Source organism: Scardinius erythrophthalmus (genome assembly GCF_964197995.2).
Source record: "Scardinius erythrophthalmus genome assembly, chromosome: 8".
Lineage (NCBI taxonomy): Eukaryota > Metazoa > Chordata > Actinopteri > Cypriniformes > Leuciscidae > Scardinius > Scardinius erythrophthalmus.
This window is the reverse complement of record NC_138228.1, coordinates 6,744,615-6,763,674: the sequence shown is the minus strand read 5'-3', so window position 1 is coordinate 6,763,674 and position 19,060 is coordinate 6,744,615. Positions and strand designations below refer to the sequence as shown.

General features: G+C 36.8%; 1 protein-coding gene across 1 annotated transcript in view; it reads left to right on the top strand.

Moving 5' to 3' along the window:
- The window catches only part of fkbp16 (FKBP prolyl isomerase 16), a gene marked incomplete at its 5' end in the record, with an annotated part of 47,188 nt that extends 31,027 nt beyond the window's left edge, over window positions 1-16,161 (top strand). The window contains 5 exons of the mRNA XM_081372885.1: window positions 9,704-9,921; window positions 12,513-12,688; window positions 13,033-13,110; window positions 15,768-15,908; window positions 16,035-16,161. Coding sequence (XP_081229011.1) covers window positions 9,704-9,921; window positions 12,513-12,688; window positions 13,033-13,110; window positions 15,768-15,908; window positions 16,035-16,121 — 700 coding nt within the window. The 3' untranslated portion in view covers window positions 16,122-16,161. The remainder of the gene's footprint in view (window positions 1-9,703; window positions 9,922-12,512; window positions 12,689-13,032; window positions 13,111-15,767; window positions 15,909-16,034) is intronic.
- Between the last annotated feature and the right edge of the window lie 2,899 nt (window positions 16,162-19,060).

Genomic DNA, 19,060 nt, shown 5'->3' with positions numbered 1-19,060 from the left:
AATGACAGAATTTTGATTTTAGGGAGAACTATCCCTTTTAAACTCCAATAAAACAAAAACTCCTATATATACCATAACAGAGCATTAAACAATATTCATTAAAATAGTCTCCCCTTTTATCATCTTGCTCACAAACACATAAAATATGTTATTTCAACGTTTGCTCTTCCTATCCACATTCAAAGCGCACTGGAACTAGAAATCCCCTGCCCAGTTTCAGCAATTTTACATTAACGCCAATGAACGTTATTTATATAGTCCCAATGCAAATGATTACGTAAACTTTAGCTTTACTCGTTTGAATGGATTTCATGCAAAATGCTAAAAATAGTGTTGTATTGGCATCAAATTATAAGCAATATATTTGTTTTATAACAAATATTTAGATCTTTTGGAACTAGCTGAACAATCAGGACTTGTTTCTGGGTCCCACACTTTGCTAAAAGTACAGAACATAGTTTCAGAGGACATGCTACAGTTTTATTGGAGAGTCCCAGGACCTCTTTCTCATTTTAGGCTCCTCTGTGCTCAAATCAGCCCCCGAGGACCAATCAGCCCTGAGGGTTTATACACGGGGCCTTTACAACTACCTCTCTTTCCTGCCACCTAAATTTATTCAGTTTCAAGTCCTCAGGGCTTCATCAAATACTCACATTTCCCATTAATGCTGGCTGGAAAACAGATATGTGCAACGAACCATGGGAATTATTAAATATCTCATTTATCAGCCTGGAGCTTTTTACAGATTTATGAATTGAGGACAGATCTGTGATGTTCAGTTGCAGAATCACACTTCTGAAGCCTTTTGACCTGTTGAGTTTCAAAAGCAGAAAGACTTTTAAAGACTTTGTCTTGTGATCTTTCTTGAGGTCATTTGTGGAATAGTTTTATTATCCTCTGTCTTGAAATTATTAACTCATCTGACCTACATATCTTAAAGTGTTTTCCAGTGAATTTGACAACTGTGTTAGATATTAAAAGACATTTGCATTGAATCACATGCACAAATCCATATATTAATGTGTCTCTATGTGTCTGTATCTGTACACGTTTAATGTGATAGCTACCTTAAAAAAAGCTGCATCTGTCAAAAAAAAAAAAAAAAAAAAGAGAGAGCAAGCAGGTGGAAGCAGCAACCTTGTGTAATTGAAAAATGACTCAAGCCTTCATAACGAAAATGGTCCAGCAAATCATGACTCACAGGTGGAGTTTCATTTCAGACTGATCACAGACCCCATTAAACGCCTAGACTGTGAAACCAATTAGCATTATCACAATACCTGACTGTTGATTCACACACATGATCAAAGTGAAATCATCCAGTGTCCCCAAAGTCAATTTGCTCAACCCGGAGGAAGCCCAATCCCTGCCATTTGTCTGATAGGGATGCTTTGTCTGCAAAATGCAAGGCTTATTAGTTGCGACATTAAAGGCTTATTACATCTGCATGTGAGACATGCTTTCAAATGTGCCAGGGGAGCACTTTGGCCGAAGATTACACGTCACGTCATATGGTAATCTCTTCTTAGACGCAAACACGAGGCGATGCAGAGTTTGTTCCCTTATCCGGGGAATTTAATTTTTGTTTTTTTAAATACATGGCGGTTAATTCTAGGCAAATTCCTCTTCTCAATTAGACTCAATAGCACTACTTTGTAAACTAGTTAATGTGCCTTTAATTCAGTCAGTACAACACAACCTCTCTGCGGACCAGCCCAGGGTTGTGTGTTTAACAAGCTGGGCAAGTCACAACTGAACTAAGCGATCAACTAGGAAGGTATAAGTAGAAAGTCATAAGAACATTAAAAAATGAAAAAATTTAAGTAGGGCTGCACAATTTTGGGGGGTTGGGGGGGGGGGGGGTCTAATTATGAATTGCGAAAAAGTGTGATTGCATTTTAAAGTGTTACCAATTACCAATGGCTGAGAAGCAGAGCTGCAGACCAAAATGGGCGGGGCTATCCCGCTATATAAGCGGGCATTCTGCCATATGGAATCAGGTAAATTCGGCTGAAGCGACGAACGCCGAGTCGTGCAGCGTAAAAAGCACAGCCGGTGACGCAGTACTCGATCACGTTAGTAACCAAGTATGTTCCCTTTAGATATGGTTCACTTGTACTATGTCGCTAGACCCAGTCCAATTGCGCCGTGCTTCGATCTGTGGAACGACAATTGTTCTGGGGCCCTGGCCCAGGACGCATGAATAAGGGCCCAAGGGTGTCAAGTTTAAGATAGCGACGCAGTACGAGTGAACCGTATCGAAAGAGAACAGCAGTTAAAATAGCTTCTGATCATAGCGATGTAGATATGTTTGATCTGTCGACAGATGAGGTCATTAAAATGAAACTATTATGATAGTTTGATATTTGAGACTATAGGCTATATAGATCTGGCAATGTATGTGAGACTATAGTGTGAATTTATCTCTTTGCATGACACATTACAGTACAGAATAGCTCCTTCAGCATTATCCTAAACATTGGATTAGCATTCAAAAGCATTAGCTTTTGGGAGCGCGCGTAACCGTTACTTCTTTTTTAATTTTCCAGACAAAAACATTACTTCACATAAAAATCATCAAATCGCTTTCATAGACAACCTAAGTCTGGGAAGATTTCGTTTATGTTTCTTTACAAGCTGTTCACGAATTGGCGATAAAAAAAGCGATTAAAACACAGAATTCTTACATGTATAGCCCCTTTAATATTATTTATTTGTTATTATTAAAATTAAATATTGAATAATTTTACTTTCATTTTTTATGTGCTATATAACATGGCCCTCATCAGTGTATAAAAAAATCATGTGTTGTTTTATAATGTGTCCAGTATAGGCAGAAGCGAGTCATGCCACAGCAAGGGTCGTGGTTACAGGAGATGGACTCTTTAGTTACCAGATCCTCCTTTGATAAAAAACACAAAAAGAACATACACACTCACTTCCACACAGAAACAGTCACTGAAAAAGTAAAGAAAAAAAGTCAGTGTCGAAGACCATGCTTCACTTTTCATTGCATGGCTTGTTTTTCTTACTGCAATGATATAGAGTTAAAAGATAAAAGACTAGCCTTGGCTAAAAAGGATCAAGGCCAGAGGAACAAATACGTTTGTGCGGCACAAGGGCGGTTTCTTTCTGCAGAGTGGGTCAAGGAGGGAAGTGGTTGACTATGATTGGGCATTTCATTGGTGTTGTTAACCTATTAGATATATCTAAATACAGTACAGTGTGTGCTGTGTTCCAGTGAGTGCCATGTTACATAATGAATATACTTTGACCTCTTGAGAAATTAGGGGAGGTGAACACTTTAGCTAAATTTGGCCAGCATGTTATGATCTGCACTGCACTGTTCTGGTTCACTGCCATTTACCCGTTAACTTACAGAAAAGTATATTTACAGTGGCATATGTTTGTTGTGTATGGTCATATGAGGCCGTTTTGCTTGTGTTGTGGAAAACTCTCATTCATATGAATGTAAGCATTGTTCCCCCCCTGGATTAGCTACTGTACAGAGAGGGTTGAAATAAAAGTGCATCGTAGCCTGAAGTGTTGTACTAAGCCAAAAGATCAATTACTCAAAAACTGTACCTTAGATGAACTTCCTGTTATATTCATTGGGAGAAAAAGAAATAAAAATCACACAAGAGCACTACAAAAGAAATGATCAAATCTGCGGGATTAGAGTTTGTTTCTGAAAAAGAGTAAGTTATAGTAACTATAGGGTTGGGTTTCAATCGATTCCAATTCTGGAATAGAATATTTAAAGGGGTGGTTTACTGCCTTTTTTCTTTGCTTGATTGTGTTTATGGGCTGCAATATAACATGTCTTCGTGTTTCGTTTGTTAAAAAACGCCTTATTTTTCATAAATTTCACCTTTATTGTAAGCCGCTTCCTCCTCTGTCATTTGAACGACCGGTTGACTTCCTGAGTCTATGAAAACACTCCCTCAGAAACAGGCAATGAGCTCAGATTGGTTAGTTCGGCCGGTGTGTTGTAATTGGCTAAACTGCGTCCGGAATCTTCACGCCCATTACCTTTACGGGCGACAGTTGCACGTGCTCCGGACCCGGTCAAATGTAATGGTGTCAATATTGCCTCATCAGTTTGAGCCAGAATCAGACCCAGAGAGCGGTGATGAAGAGAGTCAAGCAGAACCTCCGCAAACACGGCTCTTACTAAACGTTTCTGAATGGTAATTTTTTTAATTATTATTATTTTCTCAAAGAATTTCCACACGCGGTTACTTGAAAATGCTACTGCTGTTTGTTAGCTTTTGAGATATGCTTTCCCCCTGATTAAACATTTAATATAACTGAATACATGACTGAGTAATAGCGTTTTTTAAAGATATTGTTTTATTGATAGAATGAACAACCGTTTAACTATTCACAACACTTACCGGTAGTTTACTCAGTTTGTCGTTTTCTTTAGGTGTACATGTGATAACAGCAGCTGAAGTTTGCTGTTGCGATAATTTTTTGAAGTTTGTACACGTTTCTTATGCACACAAAATAACATCGAACTAACTAGCTACTATAACCAAACAGCTTTGGCATTGGTTTGCGTTCTTGATCAAATAAAAAAAATTACGTCATAAAGTATACATGGAAAATACGTTTACAAAATTTGTACATATTACAAATTCGGGTCCAAAATGTTTACGCATCTGTCATATACTAAAGCCAGCGCTGGCATTTTTTACATCCTTGATAAAACTAAAACATTACGTCTTAAATTATACAGGCAATACATTTAAAATGATTAAACCTTACTTGCAGGTTGTGGCCTCTGGTTTTAAAGCTGTAACTGCTTCATGTTGTAGTAATAGTTTCTTGTTGAATCCGGCATTGAACTCGTGTAGATTCTGGAAGCTGTCTTCCGTAAAATGTGCAGCACAGAGAGCTAAACTACGATTGTAATTGTCAGGAACATAATCAAACTTAAATTTGAACCATTGTTGACGAACTACAGCGTCTGTAGGAAGCCTGAACACAGAAGACCTGACAGCTACAGCTCTCCACTATAACTCCTCCTCTTCGACAGCAGAACATGTTCCGGAGGGAGGGTTGATGTAAATGTATGGGTTAGTTACGTATAAAACCCGGGAAGTATCTCGTTGTAGTCCCATTCGAGTCGTTTTTGTAGGCATTAAACTTCCTGATTTTTAAAAGACAATATCTCCGCTTACGTTGAACTTTCAGCGCAGCAACTTTGCAGATACTGTTCATGCACCAACAGCAACATTACACAGTATTTAAAATGAAAAAAGTGAAATAGCAATCAACCACCCCTTTAAGGTCAGAAATGGATACTTTCCGATTCCTCTTATCGATTCCTTTGTGTGCATTTTAATATGACTTTATCAAGCACAAGAAGACCACAAGAAGACAGAAAGTCGACTCTCATACTGAATATTGCGCAATACTGAACTCTTCCGCATCTTTTTGCACTTGAACGGAGAAATACACACAAAAATATATGTCAAAATATCCCTGTAAACACAGTCGATTATGTCTTAAGTGAACATAAACAGTTGACAAAGAAAATGCATAGTATGTTGGATCCGTGCCGCTCTTAAAGTGACAGCAGCCTAATATTCCTGCTGCCGTCGACAACAACAAAACAAACAAAACAACAAAAGACAGAGAAAATTCACTCGCTGTTCTTTGACTGAATAACTTTTGTAACTAACTATATTGTTAATGTATATTTTATTTATAAAGTGCAGTGTTATTTTACATTTGATTACACTGTTTATTTCAATCGTATATCTTTGTTCAGTTGTATATGTGTGTTTGCTAATTTGTTCTGTTTTAATTACTGAGCATTTGTCTTTAATTATGCTTAAAATTTTAATTATAAGGTAGTTGTTTTTGATTTGGTATTTTTAAACCATATAGGCAAAGGTTCCTTGTGTAAGTGTTCTTTAGCCTGGTAATGTTTGTTCACGGTATTCAGCTATAATGAAATGTTTTGCAATTAGACTTAGAATAAATGTGAATGATATCTAAGTTTTTTTTTTTACCAAATTGGAATTGAAAGTAGAAATCAATGAGAATCAGGATAGTTAAAATTCAAACGATACCCAACCCTATTGATCAGGAAAACAAATATTCATAACATCAATTGTTCACAAGTAGACCACCAAAAGTATAAAATAAAAATAAAAAATACATTAAGTTATCAAAATGACCCTTATTATTATATTTCCTATTCATTTAATTGATACACACATAAATGTGTCAATACACTATGTAGCTGCAATATGTATAAGGTGACATAACAGAACTATCTCCTTACACCCTGATTCGCACGCCAATGTAAGTTCAGTGACTGGATCTCATTCAGTGACTGGATCTCAACCGCTCAGACTCCAGAGGGTTAATGATAGCAGCTTTTCGTCTGTCAGTCACATTATTTGTATGTGATATTAGAGCAGATTATAACAATAACACTTCTAAGGTTCGGGTCTCTTCCTTTCCTTCCACAGTGAAATGAGATCCAGTCACTGAACTTACATTGGCGTGCGAATCAGGGTGTAAGGAGATAGTTCTGTTATGTCACCTTATAAGTTGGACTTCAATGGTTTTAATATAGACAAACTGATAAGGATTTATATGGTACACACTTCCTCTTTTGCAATCTGTGAATCTCAGTATGCACAAACAGACTCTTCTGTGTCTCTTAAGGTTTTATATGAAGAGTTTTCCCTAACAATGGCTGTCAACAGCTGCCAATGATCATGGAAAATTGATCAAACATTTACCTAACATTTTTTTTTTTTTACTTCTGTCTCTCCTTCCAATCAAAAATGGGCCCTGAACTGCATCTTGGCAAGCAGACGATTCCACACACACACACACACACACACACACACACGCAAAGCTGCTCCTGCGCTATAACATCCTTTTAAATTAACATTATAGAAATTGGTCACAGCAGTTTTCGACATTATGGGAGCCATTTTGGTGCAGTTCATAACGGAATATTTCATGAACTGATGTTAATGCAATAACATACGTTAACTAAACACATCTGCTTTGTACTTTCAATACTGATAACTAACATAATGAAACGGGTGGTAAAGCAGAAGGCCACAAGATGAATTAAAGTTTACCAAAACTGGCCTTATGAACTATGACTAATAAATATGTATAGAGCACTATCATACAAAAACAAATCATGGGGAACTAAACAACATTAAATGTAATATATACATAACTGATAACTAAAATAATAAGAAACATGATTATATTCAATTAAATAGTTATTTAATAATAATTTTAATGAAACAATTTAGATAATTTAAAAAGTAGTTTAATATACAATACTGTGCAAAAGTTTGTGGTCCCATTTTTGTTTCGTTTTTGAAAGTAGTATTTTATGCTAATCAAGGCTGTATACAAAACAGTAAAAAAGTGTAATAATGTTAAAAATAATTATTTAAATTGCAAAGCTGTATTTTCAGCATCATTCCTCCAGTCTTCAGTGTTAATACAGTCAATATTATACAGAGTTATCATTCACTCTGATTCTGATAATAGTTCAATTGTGTGTTTTGTGAATCTCATTAAGTTGCACAAAGCAGCAGCAGCAGCAGCACAAACCTACAGTTACACGTTATCTAGTTTCAGAGGCTTTGGATTTGACATCTCGCCAGCTGACTCATATTAACACTCCAATTTACTGAAAACCATGAACTGTACTAAAAAACTCCAGCTGTACAAACATGTATGTTTTTGCTGAAGAACGTCAAACTGTGACAAGTTAGCTGACTCTTTCACACCAGGCTTTTATCTTACGAGAACACACTTAATAAATGTGCACAGTGGAATTGACTCAGTTTCAGGCCTTTTATTTGTCAGTCTATTGATTTATGTGCAGTCATGTGACCAAATACTGAGAATAATAAGGCCAGATTAGGTTGTGTGGGAAAGGTGGTTTATCCCATGGACCCCTGGGATCCTCCTGTTCAGCTCCTACAACATCTCTGTCAGTTCATGATCTTATATAGCTCTTTGCAGCAAATGCTGGGTATAGGCAGAGAATAAAATCCATGGGGTTACATATTATTATTATTATCATTGTCATGTGTGGATGGGAAATGAGTTCTGTAGGTGATGTATCACAAAACATGAAACAGATCTCGCAAGAGGCTATTTTGAAACCACTGCCTCGGATGATAAATATTGACAGACGTATTGATGCGCTAAAAGATGTGACAGAAGTGATGCATCGAGCAGTCGATCAGAGAGAAAGAGGGATGCTTGCTATTTGTGATGGACCGAGTTATCAGGTATTTTCTTTGGAATTCATAGTACAACCAAGAATAATCATGGCTGTACTATGAATTCCAATGACAAATTATTGATAACTTGGTCCATCACGTGTGTGTGTGTGTACATTTTGTGTGTACACACACACACACACACACACACACACACACACACACACACACACACACACACACACACACACACATATACACATACATATATATATATATATATATATATATATATACTGTGTATATATATATATATATATATATATATATATATGTGTATATATATATATTTTTAAAAAAAATTATACATATATATATATATATATATATATATATATATTAAAAATATATACACACACATATATACATTCACATACATATAAAATAATCAATATATTCATAGATTATTTTAAAATGTCTCATTAGCCAGCACGGTCTCATGCAAAGTTGTTATAATTTCTCTAAGATGGCAAAATCAGAATAATTAGTCAGGCAAAATGTTACGAGGTGTAATGCTAGAGTGTTGAATATTTTGATGAAGTGAAAGGAACATTTTTAAATTACAGGTTTTTTTTCTCCCCCGCATAATTAATTGGAGTCCCAAAGAACCAAGCATAATAAAGTCGAACTCAATAAAACATTCAGGTTAACTTCGGTGTATGTGTCTTTCCAGTTGAGGAAGAGTGGGGTTTTGTGGCCCGGTGTGAGTGTTTGTGTGTGTGTATGTGATATAGGCTAACTTTTTACAGTGTTAATTCAAAACAATGCTCAAAAAATACAACAGAGAAATTTGTAGTCCACCAGAAAAGCAAGCATTCATTTCTACCTTCCTGAAGAATACTGAAAGAATAGTTGTTGTTTTTTGACACAAGCCTCAATCCGCCAGAGCATATGGTCTTCTAAAGAGGCCTCTGCCAGGACTAGAGTTCAGATCTGGGCAAAGTGAGGACAGAGCACACACACACACACTGGATACAAGCCCTTTGCCTCTCAAAAGGCAGCAGGCAGCCAGTGTTCAAAACAGCAGCTCTACCATTCCCCCCATCCCCATCCCCCCCCCCTCTCTCTCTCTCTCTCTCTCTCTCTCCCCTTCTCTTTAACAAAAACAACCACAATACCGCAGCACAAAAATAACAGACTTACTCGAAATAAGATATATTTTTAAAAAAAGAGAGAATAAAAATAGCTTCCACTAACTGCCAACATCTCTAAAACTGACTAACAGTAAATGAAGTATCTATAGTACAGAATAAACACAGCCAGGAATCAGGGAGACACGATAGGCTTAGACAGACAGACAGACAGATAGATTATGCAGTGGCTAATTTTCAACAACTGAGAGAAAATGAGCTCTTTCAGTGGACTGAGATCTTGTGAATGAATGGAGCTTCATCGCTGTGTTTGTGTTTTATTGGCAGGGAGCCTGATATACCAGCCTGGGCACCTCTCCTGTATCAGCTGCAACTCCTAGGCTTCAGAGAAAAGCAAGACCCCCTTTCACTGCCCGTCCCCGACCGGATCCGAATCGGCAACCAGAAACGCGAGCGAGGAAACTTCTACTTCCAGAGGGAAGAGTACAGCATGGCATCACAGGCTTACTGCATGGCCTTAGATGTGCTCACGACACGCACACAGGGTAATTCAAACCACAGCGCCCTTCAAACACCTGTGTCACATAATGCATTAATCAGGAACAAGCCAGTACATGGAGAAACAGAAATGCATAAGGACACAGATCTCAATAATAATAAAAAAAACTGAATATTTATAAATATTATATGCAATATTATACAGTACATAAACATTATTGTATATATAGAATGTATTGCATATTACTATAAAAACTAAGATGATTACTAATTACAAAAACTACTGTTTAACCAATACCATAAGTAAACCCATATTCATACACACTATTTCATTTTTCTATCAGCTTCATGGTCTCTAATAAATCATTCAATGGTGATGGAGAAAACCCTTGTAATAGCTCTCAGTCCAGCCCAGTTCTAGCAGCTCAGCTAATCTATTTGATCAATAATCATGTCATCGGAATGCTCAGTCATGTCTGCAAGCTGTGACCACCCTGAGAAACGCTCTTATTAAACCCTACGCTAATCAAACGTAATAAATCTACATGTTATTTCCACCTCCTTAATCATGGTAATTGCTGGAAAGCCTGGCCCATCTTGAGAGGAACGTTTGACAGTAATGAGACAGTAAAGTGCAAAGCACCGCTTTGGATTAGACTGATAATGACCACATATGCAGAAGTGATCTTCACATCGCCACAGTCTCCACTGACCACTCAAGCATCGCATATTAGACTCTCCTTCATTTTCTACACAATATTTTTCTACATTCATATACATATCCCACTAAGCAGAAATTTTATAAATTATTTCGAGAAAAGATTATGTGTAAGAAGACGAACACTAAGTCACTCTGATATCCAATAAAATTGCTGATTGAGGAAAACATGTTGCCAATGCCAACAGTAATCGAATTTCATCAATCAGCAATATATTTATGCAGTATCGCATGGCCATTCACACAACGCATTTTTGCTTTCCCATTATGTTTCTATGTAAACACTTGGTAGACAGACCCTTTTTATTTTTAACCTTTACCTTAAAACTTTTTTTAAAGCCCCTCGAGACCTCTCGTTTTTCCATTCCACTGCTTAACGCAAAAACACGTTCACGATTGTGAGTTGCTTTTATACAAGGGTTCAGTAAAGTTATATTGAGTTGCATTTTAGACACATTTTGGTATTAAATTGCTAATCCGTGTCTGTTGCAAATGGATCCAAACAAAGCAACAGACCAATTGATCTTAGCCTCTGAGCAACAAATAGGCTACTAGACTAGGTGTTTCATTCCTAAATTAATCAGTGCTATTAAACAAATCAGTTAAGTGATTGATTCAATGACTCACTCATAAAGAAGCTCACTTTTATTCCTGAATAAGGGTACGATTACACGACAACGATTTGCTTAAAACGGATATGTTTTTCCTTTGTGTTTTCCGCGTAAAGACAACACCATTGTCAAAATGATTCCCATTCACACGGATCCATAAAAAAAAAAAAAAAACAACGCTGTATTCTGCTGCCAGGCCATTAGATGGCGATGAAACACTATAGACTGAACACTTAATATGCATGTGCATGACGTCATCGTCTTCAGAGATTCACATTTTTGTTGCTTACACGAAGACCGTTTTCAAAAACCTGCACTTTGAACCCCGTTTTCAGGCACCCAAAATGCTGTTGTCATGTAAACGAACGACGAAAACGCATAAAAAGTTTTACATTTTTAGTTGTACACGGTGTCGTGTAAACAGCCCCTTAATCAACATTGTTGAATGAATGAATAAATTAGTGAATGATAAAGATAGTCCCTTGTCGCCACCTACTGGTGCGACGATGTACCTGCAGAAATGTACCAGCCAATGTAAAATCCCCACCACTAATGCACAGGCTAACAGTCTCTCTGGAACAAAGAGTCAAAAGTAATGATGTGAAAAACGAAGCTTTTCAAAACTTTAAATCAATTGAACCAATTGCTTTGCAAAATGATTCTCTGGTTGAGTCCCCTGCTGGTAAGAACGGTGTAAAAGCAATTAAACCTCAGCCCAAACATGCAGAAAAACACCTTTTATCAAAACTTTTGTTTTATTGAAAATGTAGTTTATTAAATAGAAAATTAAAATTAACAAATCTAAATATCGAGTACGTATAAATGTGTTATTTTATGAAATTTTAGGGCTTGTTTTAGTTCGTTTTATGTAAGGCTTGGTTAATCAGGCCACTAAGAGACTATTAACTACAACTTTGGCTTTTAATTATACAATTTAGTCATTAAAAATGTCTGAAAATGCATAAAAATGATCCTAGGGCAGGTAAAAAAAACAGATAGAAACTGTTTCATGGGTTCAGAGAGAATGTAACAAAGCTTAAATCACCTGACTTTGGCAGTTTGATATGTATTCCCAAAACAATGATTTCAAAGGTTTCGAAGCTTTATAAAGCAGTGTTTTAAATCACTAGTGAAAGTCCCAGTGCTGCTGGACTGAACACTGCTTGACCAATCAGATTCTACTGTACAGTTTATGCTGGATTGATCGATATCAAACAAACATATTTCTAATTGTTTATAATTTCCTCAAAATGAATGGCTGGTGTTATGCATTACTACAGTGGGTCTGTACAATTGTATCCTCCTACAGACGGTCAAAGCTGTGAGGCAGAGGAAGAAGAGGTGAACGACTACCGGGTGAAATGCCTGAATAACCTGGCAGCAGCACAGCTGAAGCTTGGACATTTCGATGAGGCGCTGCACACCAGTCAAGATGTGCTGTTCCTCGATCCCCATAATGTCAAAGCGTTATTCAGAAAAGGAAAGGTATGGGTGAACATTATTCAACAAGATAGATGCATAGCCCTGCACAGTTAAGCTTCAATCCTAGTTAAACTCACCTGATCAATCTAATCAAGTCCTTCAGGCCTTGTCCACACTAATACGTTTTCGTCTGAAAACGCATCTTTTTCTTTCCGTTTCGGTCCACACAAACAAAGACAGAGCTTTTTGAAAACACACTCCCAAATGGATGATTTTGAAAACGCTTATTGTACCAATAGATATCTATGTTCATACCGCTATGTTAAAACGCTAGTGTGGAACGTCATTTTAAAATGAGACATAGAGTCATATTAACTTTAATCTGGAAATGTAAACTGTGTCTGCAGCTTTTATCTGACAAGGGCGAGTATGAGGAGGCCATGGAGACCCTGAAGAAGGCTTTGAAACTGGAGCCGTCCACTAAGGTGAGAGACGGAACCGTATCTCCTGAACACATCTACATTTCACATTAACTGGCAACAGAAAATCCCATTAGCTATTTACGGTTCAACCAAGGCCTTTGTGAAATACCTGGCCAAACTGGAGCAGTGACATTAAGTTTTATTTCAAATTCAATGTCAGCTCATACTCCCTGTGGGTCAGGGATGAAGTGTTTGTATTTAATGAAAGGTGCATGTAATATTTAGGTTTATGATTCTATTGAGCTTTCAGTGTTCATAAGTACAAGTACTTTCCAAAAATACTTTAAATGAGTCCCGGTACAGAGAATAAATCATGGCTCTGTTCAGAATTGTGGATCGATTTGGCCTAGTTAAGATGTGAACAAAATGGCTGGCCACTTGCATTTTTTCTTTTTATTCATGGCCCTATCAGAGTTTTTCAACAGGTCTGTATAAATTTACAACACAAACGTCCTGAGAAATTCCACCAAATCTGTCAGTAAGAGTCCATGCAAACAATATTTGTTTCTACGGGTAGACTCCTAGTAGCAGAGAATTACTTTTGTGCTGCTGTGTTACAATCCACCAAACCAAAACTTGTTCTGTCATGCCTTTGAGAGTAGTTAGTCTGTCAAATCCTCAGAGCAGCCACCAAGATTACGGCTGTCTGGAGCCACTAAATGGACACAAAGTTACACACACATCCCTTCACTAGCCTTCCTGTAATAAAGTGAATCAACACTGAGTACACTAAGGCTGTTTATGACATGCGAGACGCAATAAACAGAACAATTCATTCAATCATAACACTGAAAAATATTATGGCCCATTCTGAGTAAAAAATTTACAAAATGTCATATCTGATTCCTTCATGAAAGGCCATAATGCAATACAAGGTTTTTTTCATGCTGTAATAATTTTTATTTTATTATATTATCCCAACTTTATATTTTGTATACAATACAATATAATATAATAAAATACTGAAGCAAAGAAAATCCTCAGACTGTATCTGGGCCTGAGTGATTTTGTGAGTGATCTCAGGTCCCCTCAAAATGAGCTTTGACCCAGAGTGCTCATGGTGAAGAGTGAGCTATGTCTAGACAAAACTAAAATATCTGCTGTTGCTATAATGACACCCCGTCTGGAAGGCAGGGCAAAAAGCAAACTTTTCCTCAGGAGGGAACTCATTGCAAAATTCAAATTAAGATCATAGAGTTAGATACGGCATGGGATCGAATACATGTGGTATAGTAGTCTCTTAAGTGTATGGTCTCTGCTAATGGATTTTGATTGTAATTATACATGTATGCAAATCTGTACCCATTATTCCAAGGAAAATGTTCAGACCATTCCAAATGGAATATAAAATGTGAATGGTATTAAAGTAGCAAGGCAAACAAAAAGTTCAATAAAGTGATATCTGTCAAAGACCAGATCCCCGTAACTGATAAAATCAAGGTCAAGCAATATATCAATCTACAAGAATACAAGCAGCAGATTTAAAGGGATAGTTCACCGAAAAATTCTGTCATTAATTACTCACCCTAATGTCATTCCAAACCCATAAGACTTTCGTTCATCTTTGGAACAATAATGAAAATCTTTTTGATGAAATCTGAGCTTTTTGTCCCTCCATTGACAGATTTTGATGCTTCAAAAAGTTAAACCAGTAGTAAAAATAATCCATATGAATTGATTGATTTTTCTGAAGAGGCTTCAGACTTCATCGCTTTATATGATGAACAGATTTAATTTAGACTTTTATTAAAATATAAACATTGTTCAGCGAACAAACAGAAGCTCAACCGAAAATGTTTGACGCGCTGGATCAAACTTCATTGGTTCTTGCTGAAACTCAAACGCGCTGCACGAGAATGAACCTGATTGGTTCTTGCTGAAGTTCAAACGTGCTGCGTAACACGAGAATGAACCTCATTGGTTCCCTCACATCAAGCAAACATACTTGAGCTTGTTTACCACTGATGTGCCAGTTGATGAATGTTTATATGTGAATAAAAGCCTAAATTTAATCTGTTCATCATATAAAGCGATCGTGTATCTTCAGAAAATTTGGACTAAACCGCTCAATTAACATGTATTAGTTTTACAATCTCTTTATGAACTTTTTGAAGCATCAAAGTGTCAGTTGCGTAGCTGTCAATGAAGAGACGGAAAGCTCTTAGATTTCATCAAAAATATCTTAATTTGTGTTCCAAAGATGACCGAAAGTCTTACGGGTTTGGAATGACATGAGGGTGAGTAATTAATGACAGAATTTTCATTTTTTTGGGTGAACTATCCCTTTAAGTGTTTAAAACTTAACATGAGCAGCTCACTCTTGTCATTTACAAACAAAAACTACTAAGTTAATGCTGTTCAGAGAATTATTTAACAAACCCTTCTTAATATGCGTTTTACCTTTGAGATGAAGTGGAGTTGCTTTTATAAGCACGATCGCCAGCCAGTGTTGTTTGACATGTGGAAACCCAATCATGACTGTCCTGAAACGCAGCTTGCAGTCAGTGAAATGGCACCATCTGTTGGTCAGTGTTAGCAACAGCAGCGCATGTTTTCCTCACAGAACTGTACAAAGTTCACACAGGATTAAAGTTGTTGTGTTTTGCCTTGTATTGGGGTTTTGAATGCTAATCTTTTTTTCTTTATAATGTATTTTATAGGCTATTCATGCTGAACTGTCCAAACTGGTAAAAAGACAAGCGGGGGAAAATGAGACCCAGAATTGGCAAGCTAAACCAGCTCAAGTGTTTGGCGAAAACATAGCGCCATTTCTGACACCCCCGCCCAAAAAGAAGCCGTTTGTAAGTGACTGACTACCACCTAGTGAAGAGCATAAAAGTGGTGGGGGAAAAAAATCCTTTCAAAATGTGCCAGTGCTGGCCTCCAAGTGCCTCCGTCGTTTGATCTCGTTTCTTACTCTGTTTCAGGGAATTTCTTGGAAGTTTCTGCTTGGAGCTCTGGTGGTGGCCTTGGGCAGTTTAGTCACATCTGTGGTCCTGACCGCACGGAACTAGCTCTCTCGGCCTACTTGCAAATTAACTTACAAGTCTCACAAACAAACATTCCACAAAGCTGCCAAGGGACGGAAGGAAAATGCATTGAACTGTTTAAAGAGCAGCTGCATGGGCCGGTGGAACACCGACTTATGCAAATCAGTATTCGCGAAGAAAAATGGGCAAGGCAAATGCGTTTAAAATATTTGCAATAAAAACACAGGTATTAATATATTTGGCGTTTCGTTTCGCGTTCTAATGCATCACGCGCAGTGATGGGATTATCGATAGGAATTTGGGGGAACAGCTGCTATCTATTAAATCATTATAGAAAACATTTTGATTCAGTTATGTGTGAAGAAATGTCTTCCAAGATAACAATAAATCAGTATTAAAACCGAAATACAAAATTGTTGCTGAAAAAAAATGGTCAAACTTATGAATCCAAGTGCAGAAAATTAATTAAATGTTTTTTTATTTTAACGTTATTTTTTTTATTTTATAGCTATTTGTTGGCATACATATGGAAAATTTAATTATATAAAATAGTAAAGATAAAATAGACAAATAGAACAAGTAAAGTCACCCCACTATAAGTCAACATTTAAGTGCTGTCAAATCGATTAATCACATCTAACATAAAAGTTTGTGTTTATATAATGTGTGTTTCTAATATATGTGTGTGTGTATATATATATATATAGTCACACATATTGCATAAACTTTATGTTAGATGCGATAAATTGAGAATAATTGATTTTACAGCACTATTTCAAACCTATTCTACTTTCATAATGTGAAATATGCTAATGAAGCACTTATTTTTTACTCCAGGAATTGGTTGGATCATAATAAATGGGAATTCATATTTTTCAAAAAACACTACATTCTACATTGCTCTTCACACATTATACAAGTTGTTTCATTATATAAATGAATATATTAATACAATATAGATTGATGAATATGTTCTGAGTTTATTGAAATGCTAAAAAAAAAAAAAAAAAAATCTTTAAAAAAATGTAGTTCTTAACATTTCTGGAATAACAAAATTAATTGTGGTTAGTAAAATACCAACACTTATATGTTTTTTTTTTATGGTTTTTTTTTTTGGAAAACAAGCAGCTTTGTATAAGAAATACCAGAGGAAATATATTCCCTTGTATTGAGGGTCATTTGAATATTGTGTTGGACAATGGGGGGCCTTCAAATAAAAAAGTTTGAGAACCAGTGGATCAGAGTATACAAAGACAAATTTTTTTTGACCAGGAAAATGCATTAAGAAAGCAAATAAGGTCTATTTTGACTTCATGTTGATTTTACATCTGCTCTTACAGAAGTGGAACCACATCCGGCCTTGAATACTAACCCACACAATTACTCTGGTTCCACTCCAGGGTTCGGTTTCCTGGGCATGAGCATTACTCTGTCCGCCTCCACACTCCTGTAAACAGTCTGAGCCGTGACTCATCATACAGAGGATCTAATATTAATCTATTGTTGCCCAAACCTGCTGGTGTGATGTGTCGGAAGAAGATCACAGATTCTGTCCCTGGCTGTTATTAATGCAGACATTGTATCTGATAACAGCACAGGTGCGTTTCTCTCAGATGAATGGCTGAAGTGTCAGTTCTGCTTTGCTGTGGTCATTTGAGTCCAACTTTTTTTAAACAGAAATATATGTTTTGAATTGTTGGTGTTTTTTAAAGGTGACTTGTTAGGACAATAGTCTAAAGCAGTGGTTCTTGACCAGCAAACTTCCAAGGGTACATCAAGATGACTTTAAAATATAAGCTAATTAGAATATTTCTTAATTTAATTCACCCCCAGAATTCTAAAAAAGTGAATATTGTTGTGGGCAGTGGGGGGCTTTGGGGTCAAAAACCACCTGCTCAAAGTGCACCTGAATTTCTGAAAGAGAGTCAAGGGTTTGCTTTACTATCATTGTTCCCTGCTCCATTATACAGCAATTCGAATGTGTTTCTGCAAGCTATTACCCAAAATATTTCATTATAGGTCTATTGGCTTTATGACTTAGCTAGCTTTTACCTTATTGACATTCCGTGTCTTGATGTTCCCTGCCTTAACATGCACCAGGAATGAACATTGCAGACTTTTAAGATAGGAAGTTCCAACAGTAATTATGTATTTTTGTAGGCCAACACAGAAGTCGGCCTCATCCTCACGGAGCCAACCCTTCAGACTCAAGGCCTGATGAACTCCAAAGCAGCTTTCATTGGCCGACCGACTAAAAGGAAGCCTGAGTGACATGTAAAGCAACCAATCACAGCTTGTTTTGTTCAGCGTCGTGTTTAGGGGCATCAGAGTCCCCAACAGACCAGGGGCTCGTTCTTCGTACGTTGCTTATTACATCCGAGATCAAATGACACATCCAAGATGATTTCATCGTGCTAATCATAATCCGGCTAATTGAGTTCTTCGAACACACCTGTTGTTTATGATTAGTATAGCTGGATTGAGTTATCTGAGATAACTGCGCGTTCATGCGCTGGCTTAAAAGGGGATATGTATCGATAGTAGAAACATTGATCAGCAACGCTGCTATTGGCTGCTCAGCGTGGCCAAAGAGCGCGCTCAGTTTTTGTCCTCAGCAGAGCAAGATAGTTGAAGTTTATTCGTAATTTTAATGTTTAATCAAAACGCCAGGGAACACCTCAAAGTCTGCAAAAGCCAGGAGAGAGGGCTGGCAAAAAGTAGCAGACAATTTAAATCCGTTAGAAGTGGCCATGTTTGATGTTTTTATCACTTATTAGGCTATATTTTTGTATTTTAATAATTGCATAATTACTTTGTTCATTGTAATGTCAGAGTCACCACACTAGAACATGGGAACTAATAAAAGTGAAGTACAAAAATATTCTACATAATGGCAATTTTTAGTTATATTATAGTCTCTTTTATAAAAGGCACTGTTAAATAAATGGTTGTCTGTTTATAAA